The sequence below is a fragment of the Leucopleurus acutus genome (assembly GCF_964270905.1).
Source record: "Leucopleurus acutus genome assembly, chromosome: 17".
Lineage (NCBI taxonomy): Eukaryota > Metazoa > Chordata > Mammalia > Artiodactyla > Delphinidae > Leucopleurus > Leucopleurus acutus.
In genome coordinates, this window is record NC_139159.1 from 59,075,004 (window position 1) to 59,094,210 (window position 19,207).

A 19,207-nucleotide genomic window follows, 5' to 3' on the forward strand; every position below is an offset into this window, starting at 1 on the left:
TTCAGATTCTAATTTTACCTCATTCAAATAAGAATATTGCCCTGAGAGGTTGAGGGAATTTGACGGCATAGAAAAGAAGATGAAGTCAGGTTCATCAAGCCCTGTGCACTTGCTAGAGAAGGACCACATAGATAGCTCTGAGTCCTCCAGCAGCAAAAAAGAAACTCAGTCAGTTCCCCAACAATTTTTGAAACAATTAGTTTCCTTGGGAACATGGTTAATTTTGAACCAAGAGGTTACAAAAATTATTCCTATTTTATGTAAAGGATGATGTGTGATATGCTGCTCTTAAATTATGTATGCAAGCATAATACAAACTGTAATCATTTTAGACCCATGTAGTTGGATGTTACAATGTCTATTTTAACTACTCTTAAATTTCCTTTTGTGTATATACTTTTATTCAGCAAATATTTATTGTGCTCTTACTCTTCTAGGCACTTGAGATACATCAATGAACAACACAAAGATGACTGCTTTGGTGGAGCTCACATCCAAAAGTATCACATACTCGTAAATCAACTATACCTCAATAAAAAATAATTTAATTTATTTATATATATATAATTAATTATATAATAATAATATTATAATTATTATATTATAATTTAATTATAATAAAATACTTTTAATTTAAAATTAAAAAAACAAAAATATCACATACTCATTAAATCCTTAATAGTTAGTGCAGATACATAATCAAAGTTTAAGTTAATTTTGATTAAATATTACAGTCATTGGAACTGCACTGTTTGTGTAAAATATCATAACTTTAAATATTTAATTTTAAATCTTAGACTTTTAAGATCTGAAATAGTATAGTAAAAATAGCTAAACTGCACTAAATATTTACTAATGATATACATCACGATAAATATTTTACATTCATTTTATCATATAAAGTTCAAAACAACTTATCTGAGAGGTACTATTACTAACACCATTATGAAAATGAAGAAATGGACTTGTGCCCTAGGCCACTTAAGACTGAACGTAGAGAATCAGCATTTAAGCCTAGGTCTCCCAGCTGTTTATTTCAAAGGGATGAAAATCATGCTCAAGGTCATGCAGCAGTTTTATACTAGAAATAGGCCTAATATGATTGTCAAATTATTTATTTTATATTCTCATAGCAATAGACTGGTATCAAGGAAGGTTATGTTATTCTTTCATTATAAAGTAAAAGAAAATAACTTTACATATAGTAGATGAGTACCACAATATATCTTTTCAATATACTTATTCTAGTATAAAAGCAGAGATAAATCTTGCCTATCCACCATGCCTTGCTTGGCTGCCTTGCCTTGACTTGCTTAATTTGACTGTGTATTAAAATTAATTCAATCCTTTTTTCATGGTTAGAATTTGTAAGGCCTCAGAAAGACATCATTTCCCCCTATATAGTTGACTGAAAATAGCATTATTTAAAACTCTACCTAACTGAAGCTTGCTTTGATTTAGGTTCCTTTTTTTTCTAAAACACAATATAGAAAATGCTTAGAGTTAGATTGTTAATAGCTGTTTGGAGGCTAAAAAGCTTTCATATTTTTATTATTCCTCTCACCTTGGTATACAATGTGGAACCCTTGTTTGTTTTGTGAATAGTCACTGTGAAAATACAAGCTGGTTTCATGGGTCGTGCTAAATAGGGAAGATGATATTTGAGGACCACTAAGTCGGCCAATAACAGTACTAGTTTCTGCAGATCCACTTCTTACTTCCAAATAATCATGTATGGTTTCTGTAGAAAAATTTACAAACTGCAGATGCACACCTAAGGAAGAAAAACAAACATAATGCTACTCTATGTTTTTTACCAAATTAAATGCACACATATACACAAACACATGTTCGCATTAATGTGCTTAAGATACGTTTCCATTTAAGTTGAGAGGCATACTCTCAAGATCTGGGCCATGGGTCTGCTGTCTGCCCAGGGCAATTAGCTGTGCTATAGTTGAAAGTAACAGAATACTGTTCTCAAATGCCCACTATTTGTCACATGGGAAAATCTCATTTTACTACATTGTCACCATAGCAAAACTAATCAAGAAAGTGGCTTTCTTGCTCTTTAATACCATTTAAAACTGTATCAACCAATTTTTAAAGATGAAAAGCCACTCAATAATTTGTATTTTGTAAAAGGGCAATTTGAAGCCAAAATATGATTGCAAAGTTTTATATATTAACATAATCAGATTTCACGACTGTGTTAGAAATTAGTCATATACAGGGGATAAATTAACTTCTCCAAAATATCATTTTTAAGCATGTAATTTTCAGCGTGCTCTTTTAGTATTTTCTCATCAGAAGATAAAGCCAAATTTTATGTAATATTCCCAATAAAATCTAGGGGTTATTGCTATATGCTATCATATTACAAAATAGTCTTAATATCTTTATAAACATAACTAGAATATGAGGTAGTTAAATATCTCTGGGATGGAGAAAAATAAAATAAAACCTTTATTGAGGTATGTTTCCTTAATTCAATTAATATTTGATTTTTACTGAATTTGATGTTTTTTCCCCCACAACTACCATTCTGCAAATTGTTAGTAATAAAATCTGACATTTATTGTGTTTTCTTTTTGCTAGGCACTGTTTTAAGTTTTTATACATGCTAACTTATTTAATGCTCATAGTTACAAGAATGAGGAAACTGAGGCACAGAGAAGCTAAATAATATGCTGTTTACACAACATCCTAAAAGAGGTGAAATTCAAACGCAGACATTCTGGCTCCTGAGCTCTTGCTCTTAATAACTAGTGAGGTTCTCAAGTGAAGTCATATTTTGTTCCTGGAAAAAGTGTTCCATGGAAATTTGCTGTTACATTGAAAAAGAGTTCTATGAACAAATAAATTTGGGAATTACTGAAAATATGCTTTAAAATATTAAACACATTCCTGGACAATCAGACAATCTTCTTAAAACTTTGAATGTACTATCTTAATATGTGAGGCTACAAGAAGTGCATATTTTTCTAAAATTTTCCTGAGCCCGTTTTCACAAATTATGTTGTCCATAATTGTTTCACAGGCAAGAGAAAATACTTCTTTAACTGTTAATGTGTACTCAATTTTCTTTTAAACATTTATAAATTATCTATTCAAATACATTAGAAGCAATATTTGATTTAGCCAAAACTCAAAGAAAACAGTGGGATTATTTAAATGTAACCAAATCAGAAATGGTCTCATGTTTTCATTTCTAAAATAGAGATGCATATTCTTTTTAATTTTTAATAAACTTGGTTTTTAAAATCAATGAAGTATTAGCAAGAGCTAAGTTGAAGGTGACATAATGACACTATTGCAAATACACGTAATAATTTATTTTAAAATAATTCACTTAGCTCCATAAATGACATGGGATGAGCCCTCTTAGGTGGCTAGTAAAAGACATAAGGATAACCATACTGTTTCAAATCTATTATTCATTTATTCTCTTTCAATCAAAGGGCATAGAATTTGACTACAACTTCAAATTACGGGTATTCCCATGTTGTAGCCAGAATAATTCTCATTAGAAAGCCCCCCAGCATTCTTCTCTCAGTGGCCTACTGGTCTCCCAAAACCTCAGGCCAGTCATATAGTGTTCAAGTTTGTTGAATTTCTTTAGCTTTCTTATCTTCATTTTTCCATGTGTCAGTCTGTTTACCTAGAATTTCTTTCCTGTTCCTCACAAGCTGACCCTCTTTTATGGGCTTACTCTTACTTATATTTAAAGCCACAGTTCACACATCACTTCCTCTGATAAACCTTTTTTGCATTTCCTGGACTAGGCTGGATGCCTGTGTACAATCCTGTACTCTTTATTATACTTCACTGCAATAACATATTTGACTATTTGTCTCCTCATTGTGACTGTAACTTAACTGGGAAAAGGTACAAAGTCTGTTTTACTATGCATTTTATCCCTAGCACCTAGCACAATACCTGGAGTATAATGTGTACATGCTCAGTACAGAATTGTCAAAACTATGAGTTTCTGTGAATTTATGTAAAACATTTCAACATGAATTTTCATTCTGAGGCTATAGATGCTTTTGGGTAAATGAGGTACCTAAATTTAGTCCTCAATAAGTGAGATAGTACAGAATATCTTAATTGCTCTGAATCCACCAGGTTTGTACTTCAAGGAGTATCTACTCGTCTTATTCTTCTGTGATTTAATGAATAAGTCTATCCTCAATCTAACACTTCTATTTATGCATTTACAGACTAATGGGATATAAAAAAGCTGCAAAAGAATACATTAGTGACACAAGAGGGAAAATAATTTATTAAATGTAATATATATATAATGCAATATATCCAAACACTGGCAATTGTAATATTAGAATTAGAAAGGTATTACATCTACACAGGTATTTAAATCTAACAGTAGAAAAATTGTACTAATACTTTTCAAATGTAAATCTTATTTATTTACAATGGCAGCTGGATTCAATAGATCACCAGAAAATAATTTATCTATGTACTGCTTGGTTTCAACAAGTAGAAAAGAGTTACAGAAACAATTATACATGAAAATCATGTTGAACTTAATCATTGCCACACACATCTAACTCAGGCTGTATCTGTACATATTGATTGGAAAGTATCATAAACTGTATCTAGTTATCATCTATGTATGAAATTTTAAAATGCCCATATTCTTTCAATTATCCAAGTACTCCAAGTGAAATGTATATAATCCCAAAGTAAACTATAATTTGTGAATATTTCATAAGTTCTTATTAGACTTTGTTATTTCTTTGTAAGGATGCATTAATAATATAAAAATACTCTTTCACGTGTTTTTAATATACATACCAAAACCTATGGGCAGCTTGATTGTCCACGTGCAATCTAAACTGCTGGGGTAGTTTCCAGGAAACCCAGGGCTGAGAATCACACCACTGAAATCTGACATAGAACCACCACACTGTGCTGCAAGAGAATAGAGGTCCCACTTAAGCCAAAGTACTTTATTGTATTAAAAACAGACTGAAATTATTTCAAGTCTGAATCAAGTGTCTGAGTTAAAACTGGTATAAATTTGAATATTGTCAACTCTCATTCACCATGTACTAGTAATCAAATATAATCAATTGACAAGGCATTTTGTAAAATAGCATAAAAGGGTAACATATTTCTTTCCTCAGCAGTAAATACAAGCTAAATCAATTATTGTACAGAAAGGAGTAGCTCATGTGCAGTGAATACAATCAAACAAGGAGCACATATCCTTTTCCATAGCAAACAGTACATTTCTCATCCTGAAGTACTTCTAGAAATGTTGTGATTCATTCAAAAGATAATATAATTTATAGTAAAATCAAGCCAGCAACATACTATATTGATGAGGGATTCATTTTCACAATAAATGAATTCATTTTCCTCTTTTTGTTAGGAGGCTGAAGATTTTTAAGAAAAATATTGGCTTCTATCAGTAATATGCAAGGGATTCACAGACCATCAGATACTGTCTCACTTTATCCTAAAATAATCTGGACAAAAAATAGAGAAGTATAAAACAAGTAAAAAGATGAACCCATGTTTGAGAATTTAGGCATAAATGTAGGCTTTTTGTAGAATCCGAATTATACTGATTTACAATTGATAAGCTAACCATAAATTATAAGAACAAATAATTACCCAAGTTTTAACTTTTACATGATTAGATAGAACTATTTAATATGTATTAATAGGTCAATTACCTTTTAGAAGCTAATTCTCTCCTCTAAGTATACATTTTTATCATTTTATCATAGAAGTACTAAAATACACAACTCAATTGAGGGTTGAAGAATCAAATTTCATGACTGCACATCAAGTTTGAAAGTTACCCATACACTTACCTACAATTTCATTCATTTATTTATTGTTATGAATAGCAACAGATAGATAATCAAACTTCAGGTTATATATCATAAAGGCAAATTCAGTAGAACAATTTATCAATGTTCTATGTGATATCAATAGCCAGTTTGACAGCTATGTTTAAATATGTGAACTGAATAAATTATGTATAAAGCAGATTTTACTAAGGGGATCTATATAACCTTGTAGTTAATGTGCATATAAACCTTTCTTTTGAAGTTGTAATTACCATTGAGATCTAAAGATACACCTTTATATTTTTCCATCCTTCTCAAATCTCAGTTCATCCATCTTTAAACCAGAACAATTTTCAACATATATAAACCACTAATGTTCACCAATTCATTTTCCTAAAATTTGATTGCCCACATATGTTCATTACACAATCTGATAATTAGGGAGTGGTAGAGAAAATATTTTGGCCAATGAAAAGTTTCTGGCAAGAATGCAATTGTAGGTTTGTCTTGCTTTATTCTGAATTTTGAGTGAGAGAACATAAGGACTCTTTTGCTTTCTTGCCTTCACTATCTCAAGTGTTTGAGCTGCTCACTGCCCCTCTAATTCTGCTGTTTTCCATCTCTTTAGAAATGAGCTGAAAATCCTGGCCTCTGCATTGTCCACCTTTCTAGAGTGTAAATCCCAAAATCAGAGAAGAAAGAAGGAAAGAATAAAAAGTAAACAGATAATGAAAGAGAAAGAAAAAGAATAACAAACCATAAAGGACAAGAAGAAAAATACAAAAAGTGCATCTGCCTTCAGCTCCGTACTCATGTCTATTTTCTCAGAGACTACAATTTCATGCACCCCTAGGCCTTGATAGAGAATGCTGTGTTTCACCATAAGTTTCACAGTAGACTTTTTTGAGGCCCATTATACTGTTTTTCTTAAGGACACAACCATAGCATAGTCCTCCGAGATAAAATCATCTTTGATTCTTCCTTCAGATTTGTCTCTATTATGTAAAAATCTCAAGTGACTTTTCTTTCCTTCCATTAAAATATCTGGCAGACTGTTTATTTTCCAGTTCATGAGACTGTAACCTTGATACCTGATTACTAGAGTTTTAAGACATTCTCTGAATCAGTCTCCTGCCTTCAGTTTCTCCTTATGATATGGCCATTATGTCAATTTAGACACTTTGTCTATCAAATATAGTACAAGCTTACTGTCCAAAATTTATAAAATACCAAAAAAAAAAAAGAATACAAAAGAAATAAGAGTGCTCTGGAATTCCACTACCCATAGATAGCCTGTCTACCTGTATATTCTTTTATTTCTCTGCAGAAAAATACATATGCACGTATATGTGTTTATATGTTTACATATATAATGAAAATAGGATCATACTGTGAATCACTTTAAGCCTTGTTACATTTTACTATATATTATAAACTTTGAGTTATTAAATATTCCATTATAATGTTCACTTCCTTTTTCCCCATTATTGGACCCTTAAATTATTGCATATTTTCACTATAATAACTACCGCTATGAATGCCCTGTGTATTTCAGGTTCAGTGCTAAATACTTTTATGCATTCTCTCATTTAATTCTCACGATGGGCCTATGAGGTGGACATTACTATCCCATTCAACAGATGAGCAAACAGAATAATACATTTGTCATACACAGCTATTGTACCTTAGCTGAAAATCAAATGAAGATATATTGGACATCAAAATATAAGTATTTTATACAGTTTCATACAAATTTATCCTATATAATAAAATGTAAATTTTCCAGTTTAATTTTATTAAAATATCACTTCCATCTAGTACTTCCCTTGTTAACAATATACAATGGAATACAGGCAATCAAAACGTAGTATTTTACCTAAAAACTAAGCAATTTGTTAACAGTAATAATTGGTGCTAGTCATATAGCAAGATGGAAATTGTCATATCATAATTTAGTGATATTTAAATCGATACAACCTTCTGAAAGCAATTTGGAAATATTAAAGCTTTTAAGTAGTTATATGCAATGACAGGAAGGCACATGAAAAACACTTATAAATAAAGAAATGTGTATAAGTGTGTAAATGTGTACCAAATGTGTATAAATGTATATCAAAAAGACAAAAAACTAAGCTAACAAAAGAGAGTAACTATACAAATTAGACTATGCTATGTGCCATAAAGCCATTTTAAAAATCAAATTTTTAAAAACATGTTATGGTATGGGAAATTCTTCTAAGTGAATGTCAAGAAGGAAAACACTATAAAAAATATACATACTGTAGAATCCCAAAACTTTAATTTGTTCATTAAACCATATTTATTGGATGCCTACTTAAGATAATAACTGTTCTTGGCACTGGGGATACAGTAATGAATAAAAGACCAAAACTCTGCTCTCATATCAGCAGAATATATATAGTAATTATTTTGTCCTATGTACTCTTTTATATTCTCAATTTTTATACTTAATTGGATATACACACACATACAGACCCCACATACATAACACACACACACACATAAATGGCATTATCTGTATATACAAATTTTTATAATAGGCATTATATGTATATATACAATTTTATAACTGGCATTATATGCATAAATGATAATACCTGAAGAAATATATCATTCAAAAAATGTCATCCAACCTAAAGTCTGAATGCTTTTAATATCTTTTGCCAATTAAACACATCTTTACTCTTAAACATTATTTTCCAGTACTCTCCAACAAAAATTGCACCCATGGTACATAGGCATTATGGACTGAATTGTGTCTCCCCCCAATATTCATATGTTAAAGCCCTAACTCCCAAATGTGACTGTATTTGGAAATGAGATACCTTCTTTAAAGGAGGTAATTAAGGTTAAATGAAGTCATAAGGGTGGAGCTCTAATCTAATGGTATTGGTGTCCTTATAAGAAGAGAAAGAGATAGGAGAGCTCCTGCACAGAGAAAAGACTATGTGAAGATGTAGGGAGAAGATAGTCTTCTACAAGCCAAGGAAAGAAGCTCTCGGAAGAAAACAACCCTGCCAGCTCCTTGATCTTGAACTTCTAGCTTCTAGAGCTGTGACAAAATAAATTCCCGTTGTTGAAGCCATCCAGTCTGTAGTGTTACGGCAGCCCAAGCAAACTAATATAATACAGGTTTGTTCACTGTACATTGGTAGGGTATACAAGTCACACCAATTCTTTTGTTTTTGCCCTTTTTCCTACTCAGAAAGGGTAGTCTTCTTCATTCATTTATCTTAATTACACCTATCATCCAAAACTCTTTGTAAATTTTATGGACTGAATATATTTCCCAATGACTTCAATCAATACCAATCTCATCTTTCTTAAATTCTATCACATAGTCAATGGTATTATTTAACACTAAATTATTCTTATTTCATTTCTTTTATTTCTACAACTCTAAATGGTAAACAAATGTTTTAATTATGGAGACCATACCTCAAACTATTTTTTTCCTACTCTATAGAGCCCAGTATATTAATGGTTGCATACAGACACCAGAAATGAAAAAGAGAAAAAAAAATAAGGTGGATAGAAATAATTGGAAGCTGCATTAAATTAGGACAAAAATTTGGGCCCATACTTTCAAAGCCCCAAGTGTTCTTTTGATACATCCTATATCTCAATTGCCTGTTACCAATGAAGACATCTCATGGGGTGTCATGCTCCCTTTGGTAGACTCCAGCTTCCTTATCTATTTTGGCTCAATAGTAAGCAATAGTATATTTTCCTGATCTATGAGTACTTCTACTACATAATATTGAGAAAACTCTCTGGGAATCAAAAAACTTAATAACTTTTCTCAATTTGTAGTTTTAAGTCATCCATTGATATTAAAGTTTGGGGCAAAAAAAAAGTAAAAATTAAAAAAGAAAAAAATGTGAAGCATTTATCTCAAAATATAATTTCCATAAAATCTGACAAAAGGTAAACTATATGTTTGAACAACAACATATATAAGGTGTACCTTTAAAATTTGATACAGCTAATAAATGATTTATAGTTCTTTAACTTACCCAAACAAATTGGGATTGGGTAATTCCATCTTCTCACAGGCCCAGGCATGCATGTAATATGAGAATGACCCTATATAAACAAGACAATGCAGTTCAGCACACATTTTTAAAAGTGTAAATATAACATAGGATAGTGAATGATAATTATGAAAACAAACTTAATAATATATTACATTTTAATATTTTTCAACATTACTGGAAATATTAGTGTGACTTAAAACAAGAAAGGTAATTATATACACTTGTGATAAAATGTAAAAAATAACAAGATTTTGGTAGAAAAATTAAGACTCTATATCACATTAAAACTGTGGTTTTAACATTGTTCTACCAAAACATTTTCTACTAAGGTACTGCAATAATTATACAAAGGAAATGGCCATATACATAGTGATTTATAATAAATTGCAATAATATTCAAGGTGAGATAGATTAAAAAATGATTATAAAATTCTTTCATAAAAAATTGAAAAGTCAACTGAGGTATATTAAATTTTAAAGTCCAGAAAAACTTGATTTCACTTCTGAGACTAATAATTTGGGTTACAAGTTTAAAGACTATAAATTATTAATTTTTACTTTTCTTTCCTCTAAGGAATTTATTTACTTAACATGTGAAATTCTGTCTCAATTCTTTTTTTTTTAATTTCTTAATAGGTCTATGCTTTAGGGAGATTTTTATGAGGTCATAAATTGAGACCTTCTAAAACACCTACAAAAGAGTATTAATATAAATACGTAAAGTCAGAATATACATTGCAAATCCACAGTTTTAGCAAAACTTATTTGTAGTTGATTTTTACTGATTCGGGGAATTTATTATCATGGAAGTTTCATTTAATGCTTTAAGTATCACTTTCATTTTTATTTCAAATTCTGAAAATCCTGGAGTTCAGTGGTCACATCCAATGTGAACAGAGAGAAAAGTGAACATTTATTTTTGGTTATTTGCAAACACAACAAATTTATTCATTCCAGCAATTTCTCTCATGAATATCTCACTGACAAATCGAATAACTTTTGATTTAATATTAAATTATGCAGCCTGAGATCAATATTGTTTTATAACCTGTGTATTACCAATGATTAGTCTGTTAAAATATTCTGAAAGGGTAATGGAAGTCAAAGCTAAAAGTTTAAAAATAAAGCTAAAAGTTTAAAATAGACTTACCTGAAGAGAATAGCCTTGATCACACTGAAAGGATACTACATCACCAACCATGTATCTGTCTCCAATTTTATTCCCACTGCTAGGAGTTTGTGGTTCAGGACAGGAATCCAAACCAATAGCTAAGAATATTTAGTGATAATAATATAAGTAACTTTCAAATGATGAATGCTTAAATCATGCATATTAAATTACCAAAACTGAATATTGGTGTCATTAAAACTAGATTTTACATTGAGACATTAAGAATGTTCTGTGAACAAGATTTAACAGTATATGGTTAGAGCAATGTGCTTTGGAACTCCACCACAGAACTATTTCAATTTTCATGGCACCAACCATTAATTAGCTGTGTGATAATATGTGAATTCTTCTTTAACTCACAGCTTAAATGTCTTCTGTGAAATGAAACTAAAAATTCCTAAAAAGAAAATCCCTAAATAAAAATAAGAATAATAATTTATTGTGATAATAAAGTGAAATTATATCTGTAAAACATTCTTAGTAAAATGGCTAAAAAAATTATTTGCTATTTTGTCCATATCACCTGGTACCTTCTTCTGAGAGGGAGATTATGATATAATTCAAAACACTTCCATTATTTTTACATCAACAACTTATTTTTCAACATAAAAGAATAAAAGCATACAAAAGTAAAAGGTTTTTCTGAAATGATTCATTTAGTTTAGCATTTTTAATTGAAATATAGTTGATTTACAATGTTGTGTTAATTTCTGCTGTACAGAAAAGTGATTCAGTTATATATATATATACTTTTTTATATCCTTTTCCAGTATGGTTTATCACAGGATACTGAATATAGTTCTCTGTGCTATAGAGTGGGACCTTGTTGTTTATCCATTCTATATATAATAATTTGGATCTGCAAACCCCAAACTGCCACTCTGTCCCTCTTCCACCCTCCCTCCCCCTTGGTAACCACAAGTCTGTTCTCTATGTCTGTGAGTTTGTTTCTGTTTCATAGATAAGTTCATTTGTGTCATATTTTAGATTCCACATATAAGTGGTATCATATGGTATTTGTCTTTCTCTTTCTGACTTACTTCACTTAGTATGATCATCTCTAAGTCCATCTACATTCCTGCAAATGGCATTATTTCTAAAATGATTCATTTAAAGGAATAAAAATTGTTTGATGTTTTTGCCAAAACATTTTTTCAAACATGTGAATGTATTATTATTAAAAACTTTTTATCTTCAATAAGAGCCAATGTTTATTATCTATTTCTTTGTAGTTCACATTTTGAACTAATCTAATACATATTTGAATGAAGGGAGGAAGCAGTCACCACTCCAAAATCATTATATATATGTGTGAATATATATATTCATTATAAATATTCACACTATATATTTATTTATTAAAAAACATTAAAAACTAAATTCTAAAGTATGACTATATCGTATATATTCCTTCTCTGTTTGACCATGTTATTTCCCTCTGACAGATGCTATCATACATAACACCACCCTCTCCATCACCTTTGTTGTATTTGACATAAACTAATAATGAATAATTATGTAAATAGTTGTTCAATGTTTATCCCCCTCTGAGAATATAAGTTCCAGAAGGGCAGCTTGAAGCACAGAGTCTTAAGCAAGCACTCAATAAACATTCATTGTATAGATGAATGAATAGTATATAAAAGAAAGTGAATCCCTATTTTATTTCTTAATAAATACAAACGTCTATCTCTGCAAATGGAAGATAGTTTATCTAATAACATAATGGTCAGAGTAGCTAAAAATGATGTCACATTAAAGGATAGAAAATTAAATAAAAGCAGTGACATGATGGAGTTATGGTTAGATCATAAAGTAAGGCAGTAAACAGGAGGAGTAAATTGGCCATTTGGGAATGCATTTGAGGCAGTCCTAAAGGAGACAGGGTCATGTGGACTGTAATTCCAATGCCTGGTGCGGCAATTAGCTAGGTCCCTAAACATATGTCAAATCCCATATTTCTTGATTTTTGTAATCTTGAATTTATAGAACTAGGAAAGATAAGTTACCATTAAGTTGTGACCTACTGTTAAAATTTTAAGGGTTAAATGTCTCACTTCCCCTACTAGATTTTGAGATCCAAGAAAGAAACTGTCTTATATTTACTTTCATCTCATTCAGCACCCACTAATGGGTCTTACACATTAAATTCATCTGATTTCATAGAGTCCTTTTTAAGAATTACTAATCAAAAAAAAGTTATGATGTAAGCATATATGTCTTGTCAGTATGATTTCACTTTCCTTTGGTAAGGACTCCTTAGTTTCTTGGGAGTCCTGAACAGTACATTTATTACCCTTCACCATTAAGGCCATTTATGTGGTCATTCTTGCTGAGAAGGCCAAATTTAGTACACGTTCATTTCTCTTTTCTTTCTTTCTATCAAGTACTCCATTCAGGGTCATACACACAGAAAACTATTAATATCCATAAGTGGTGATTTCCTCCTCTGGGAGGATAAATAAAACTACGGCACAGGGCTTCCCCGCTGGTGCAGTGGTTGAGAGTCTGCCTGCCAACGCAGGGGGCACGAGTTCGTTCCCCAGTTCGGGAAGATGCCACATGCCGCGGAGCGGCTAGGCCCGTGAACCATGGTCGCTGAGCCTGCGCGTCCGGAGCCTGTGCTCCGCAACAGAAGAGGCCACAACAGTGAGAGGCCCGCGTACTACGTACCACAAAAACCAAAACCAAAACAAAACAAAAAAACTACGGCACAGTGATGCCATAGAATATTGAGAGATTTTTAAGTGAGATTTTTCCATATTATATACAGACACAGCAAAATATTTATGAAAGAGTTTTAACTTTAAAATGTGATATAAAACTCTATAAACTATGCAATAACAATTTCGTAGGTTAAAAATTCTTATATGCAAATAATCACAGGGAAAAATAACCAAAAGGAAATATGTGAAATATTAGCAGTGGTTATGATTCTTGATATGAGATTATTGGTGATTTTTATGTGTTTTCTTGTATATTCCTGCATTTCTGAAATTTTTATAATGGAATGTAAATAATAAAATCACTTATCTATTAGATGAATTAGTATTAGCAGAGAACTTGGGGGTACAAGAATATACTGCTTTCTATTTTTCTAGAAGAGATTGAGTTGGACCTGCTAATCTGTTTAATATGATTGTCTCAGGGAAGAAACCAAGGTAATGAAGTAATAGATAAGAAAGAGAAGTCATGTTGATGACCTCTCTCATTTTTTTGCACTTAATTATTTTACATGCGCTAAAGAAAATAAAGCAGAGATATCTGAAAATGCTACAGTTCCTATTTTAAAGTCATTTGTTAATTTACAAAACAGTGATTAAATAGTTTAAAAAATGTCTTCTTTAATAATTATTTTTCATTTCTTTATAAGTAACAATAGCAATAACTTATTCATAGGAATCAACAAAGAAAAGGTATTTGTAAAAGTGTTGCAAAGGATTCTCTCCTACTTAACCAAGCCAATCAGCATATTGAGTCATTTTCATCCTTATGAGTGTAAATTTTGTAAAATTATGTCCTTGGCAATCAAAGATGCTCTCTGAGTGAATTTTTTTAATGGGAATTGGATCAATTAACTAGGTGTTGTAGCCAAAAACAAACAGAAATGAATACAGGGACAAATCTATATCAAAAATTGCACAGAGTTAATTACACCTGCTGTCAAATTACTGTGGTTAGTTACCCTGGCTGAAAACATTAAAACCTCAGTTCTTCAATTTCCAACATTTATTTATAAACAGAAATTATTCTTTCCAATTCTGACCACAAGGCAACCTGGAGGAGAAAATGGTGTTAATCATATCATTTATATCTGATCATTCTGCATATATATATATATATAGTATTCCATAATGATTTTAATGAGTCTTTAATGCAATGAGAGAGGGAGACAGGGAGGATAAGAAAGCTAAATTATTGCTAAGACTCCCAGCAACATTGTTTTGTAAAAAGAAAAACCCCTTCATGAATTTGACATGACAACCCATGTATAAATTTATTGAAAATGAAGACCAAAAATACTGGATTTGCATTCATGTGAGAAAAGAACAGGAACTGAACCACATCTTTGAACAAGAGGTTGTATTCAGTGATAGTGAAGATCTTGTTATTTTAAACATATCACATGTCTTCAATTTTAAATTTTTTCTCTAAATAATGAATACAAATAACCATTATTTCTATGTTTGCACCATATTTAAGTGTTTTTTAATATGCTAGAATTATCATTTGGCATTCCATATTTATCATTATAACAGTTTGAGAATAATGCAGAAGTTGGTGATAATCAAAGGGTGAATTCAATATGAGCTGGGCTACTAGTTTCTGGGCTTGTAGAAATCAGCAATAAGCATGCAGACTTTTTTGTACCTTGGATTAATTAATTAATCTACTAAAGAAAATTTGTCAAATACTATTGTTACATGTAATTGAATGTCGATTAAATTCTTTTAGAAGGAACAATTCTGACTTCAGAATTGTTCCTTCAGAACATCAATAGTCACTGATGAGCAGCAGTGTAAGTTCAGGAACATGTGGTACAGGCTTCTCTCATGTTTACCTTGATCCTTTTATTTACTTACTTTACTTTCGTTTACCTTACTTAACATTTAACTCAGCATTACTCTGAGAAACTAATTGAATATTCAGTAATAGATACTACTTATCAAATTTTAGCCTACAGAATAAGGATAAGTGAAATGATAAAATAAATAGAATCTGGCACGTAGGTACCATTCATTCATCACATAAGTAATTATTGAGTACCTATTGTGTACTCTTATTGTGTTACATACATGCTGGAAATGCAAAGATCAATTAGCAACATAAGCAGTCACGCTCTGAAGAAATTCTTGGTGGAGCAAGAGAGGGGGTTGGTTTAAAAGATGATTTCAGTGTAGTTGAACAATCACAATATATGAAGGTTGTCTTCTGTTTAAATAATTATTTCACAGGAACTAACCTATGTGAATACCAAAACATAATACATTTTACCAATTCATGATAATGAAGGGGAAGGTGAATATGCTGTCCTGGCATGTTAAATGAATAATGTTTTAAATTATTTTTCCTTGTTTTATGGAAAAAAGGAGGGAGTGTTTTTTAGTAAAACATACTGTAGTGTTTTGGGAAAGGCAGCAAGAAATGAAGCTGCAAAGGGAGGCAGGATGCAGGTTGTGTAAACAGTCTTATAATCTTAAACAGTGTAGAAAGTTGTAGTTTCCTTCTGTGAGTAATGGAGGGAAAATTCAGTTATTAAGAACACAACCTCTGTCCTCTGTGTGCATCCTGGTTTCACTAGTTTCTTGCTTTTTTTTTTTTAATTTTTATTTTTATAAAGTCTGAGATGATTTCTATGTCTCAGTTCCCTCACCTATAAAATGGATGCAAAAATACCAACCAACTTCATAGGAATATGGTGATGCATAAAGAAAACAATACATGCATAACACTTAGATAGTCCCAGGAACATAGGAAGCTCTCAACAAATGTTAACTGGCATTAGTGAATGGTTTTAAGCATGGAAGTGAGGTTGTCCATTTGCATTCTACTAAGGACATTTCTTTTTTCTCTTCTCATAAAAGTATGTCTCTGTATGTTTAAGATCAATAGGTCTCACATAAATACTCTAGGAGTATAAAGAACACATGTAAAGATTTCTATAGAGGGCCCAAAACTGAAGTACCTTCAGTTTTATAATTAATTCACAATGAAAAGTTTCTATATACAGCTAAACATATTGGCTTTTCTATGAGAAAATCCAGGAGACCAAGAGCAGTGTTATTGCCTCAAGATATAACCAGAGAAACTTTAGGAATACAAAAGCACAATGCTTTCCAAATTCAGAAACTTAGGCTGAGACATCTCTAAGTCAACAGCACAAAGACATGAAAAGTTAGATGATCATGAAATAAATTTGGTTAAAAGAAAAGAGCAAACTATGCTAAAACTAGAATGGCCCTATATGATTAAGGAATGAAATGTGCTTATAAAGATCAATTACACTTATTTGTGTGTAATATATTCTAAGTTAATGGCAATTTAGATTAGAAATGACAAATATTAATAATTTAATTTGGGCAGGACATGTTTCTATAATTAATATTTTATGAGATGATATGCATAAATTGGAACAAGGAAACTAGTTTAGGTAAAAATATAAATCTTACAATCACTATTTTTCACAAATAATCAATTATCTAATTAGCCCAAAGGAGGAAAACATTTTTAGTGATTATAAAAATAAACTTATTAAGACCTAATGCATTATGTCTTAAGCATATTGCTCAAGGAAGGAGAGCAGTAAAATAACTATCGTGTTGAATTGATATCTTTTGTAATTTAGAAGCTACAGTTAAATGGATACATTTCTGAGCATTTAATATTTTATGACTATTTTTATGATTTGGGTATTCAGACTAGCCCTCTAACTATTGCACAAGATGAAAAGATGTTTTCAGACCACCTGAGTTTTCACAAGATTGACAGACAAATTATTAGTGGCAGGTATCATGAGTGCTCTCAGGTGTGGGAGGAGAAAAAAATCTATTCCTTAAGGTAACATTACATTTGTCTTCCTCAGAGACTACATCCTGAGATTTTTCAGCACCCCTAAATTTGTAACACCATTACTGCATGCAGTTTCTCCTTTTAAAATATGTACATTTTATAAGTTCAAAACCAAAAACTGCTCATTGATTTATTGATGTTCATTACCCCTCTAGGATTCTCCAGTAGTGAGATTTATATGTGTGCCTCCACAAATATTAGGAAATGTGAGGGAAATTACATATGTATATTATAATCAAATAGTCATTTCAAGACTGTTAATGATGAGGCTGGACCCAGAATCCAAGTGGCAAAGCAACTAGAAACTACAAGTTCTCTTTGTGGAAGCCTATTAACAACTGATATAATTAATGGCATTTCTTGCACTAGGGACATTTTCCCTAGCAACAAATACATTTGTGCAAGACATGCAATTATAACCAGAATCATATATGTCTAAAACACACTCACACAAATTGAAGAATAGATTCCCATCTCTCAGTGCTCTTGTGGATCAGGAAACAGAAAAAATGTGATAACTTTACACAAGAAAAATGTTGGAAAAAATATATTAACTCAGCAGCTACATCTATTCACATGACTACTAAACCAGTACACATTCCCAACACAAAGAATGATGTAGCTTCATGTCAATTTATGATAGCCCATATCAGAAAATGTAAATCAGACTCTCTTAACAAGTGTTTCAGCTTATCTTGATTAAGCAGAGAAAACTGTATTCTCTAACCTCTGGAACACTGGTATATTTGCCTTAGCTGTAGTTGTGTCTCCTAAGGTTGCTAGGCAAACATTTCTTCTTCCTACCTTCTTTCTCTTCAACATTCAATCCCTTTTGTTATTAACAGAAAGCAAGATTGACTTTTTTTCTTAATATTTTAATTAATATTGGCTACTTCATTATATATCAGGTAATTTGTTAGCATAAAATTAATAGAATTCATCAAAGTTCCAGAAACATGTAATTGGAGTAAATTTCCAAATTTATATTTATTACCTCACTTTGTGTGTCTGTAACTTAGAAAAAAATGCTCTGATTTGTGGAACAACTACAACCTCTAAAGAGAGCATAGTTTGAGCAGTATGACCGTAAATGTTAAAAAATATATTCATGAAGGTGGTCAAAAAGTACAAACTTCCAGTTATTAGATAAATAAGTGTAATGTACTAGGGGTGCAATGTACGACATGATGGCTACAGTTAACACTGCTGTATGATATACAGAAAAGTTAAAAGAGAGTAGATCTTAAGAGTTCTCATCACAAGGAGAAATTTTTTTCCTTTCTTTTTTTGTATCTATATGAGATGACAGATAAACCTGTTGTAGTAATCTAAATCTGTGGTAGTAATCATTTCACAATATACGTAAATCAAACCACCATTTCATACACCTTAAACTTAAACAATGATGTATCTAAATTATTTCTCAATAAAACTGGAAAAGATTTTTTAAAAAGTATTTGGAGACTAAAAGGTAGAAATATTAATCACTATTTTCTAGAATTTTATTACTCAATTTCAAATGTTCTTCTATATATGGAAGCTAAAGATTCAAATAGATATAAAAATGGGATTCTAAATCATTT

At 31.1% G+C, this 19,207-nt stretch overlaps 1 protein-coding gene across 3 annotated transcripts in view; it reads right to left on the reverse strand.

Moving 5' to 3' along the window:
• The window catches only part of CSMD3 (CUB and Sushi multiple domains 3), a gene marked incomplete at both ends in the record, with an annotated part of 1,083,475 nt that overhangs the window by 117,715 nt on the left and 946,553 nt on the right, over window positions 1–19,207 (reverse strand). For all 3 annotated transcript variants that reach the window (XM_082858355.1, XM_082858354.1, XM_082858353.1), the window contains 4 exons: window positions 1,565–1,774; window positions 4,819–4,935; window positions 9,863–9,932; window positions 11,034–11,152. In XM_082858355.1, the coding sequence (XP_082714481.1) occupies window positions 1,565–1,774; window positions 4,819–4,935; window positions 9,863–9,932; window positions 11,034–11,152 (516 nt within the window). The remainder of the gene's footprint in view (window positions 1–1,564; window positions 1,775–4,818; window positions 4,936–9,862; window positions 9,933–11,033; window positions 11,153–19,207) is intronic.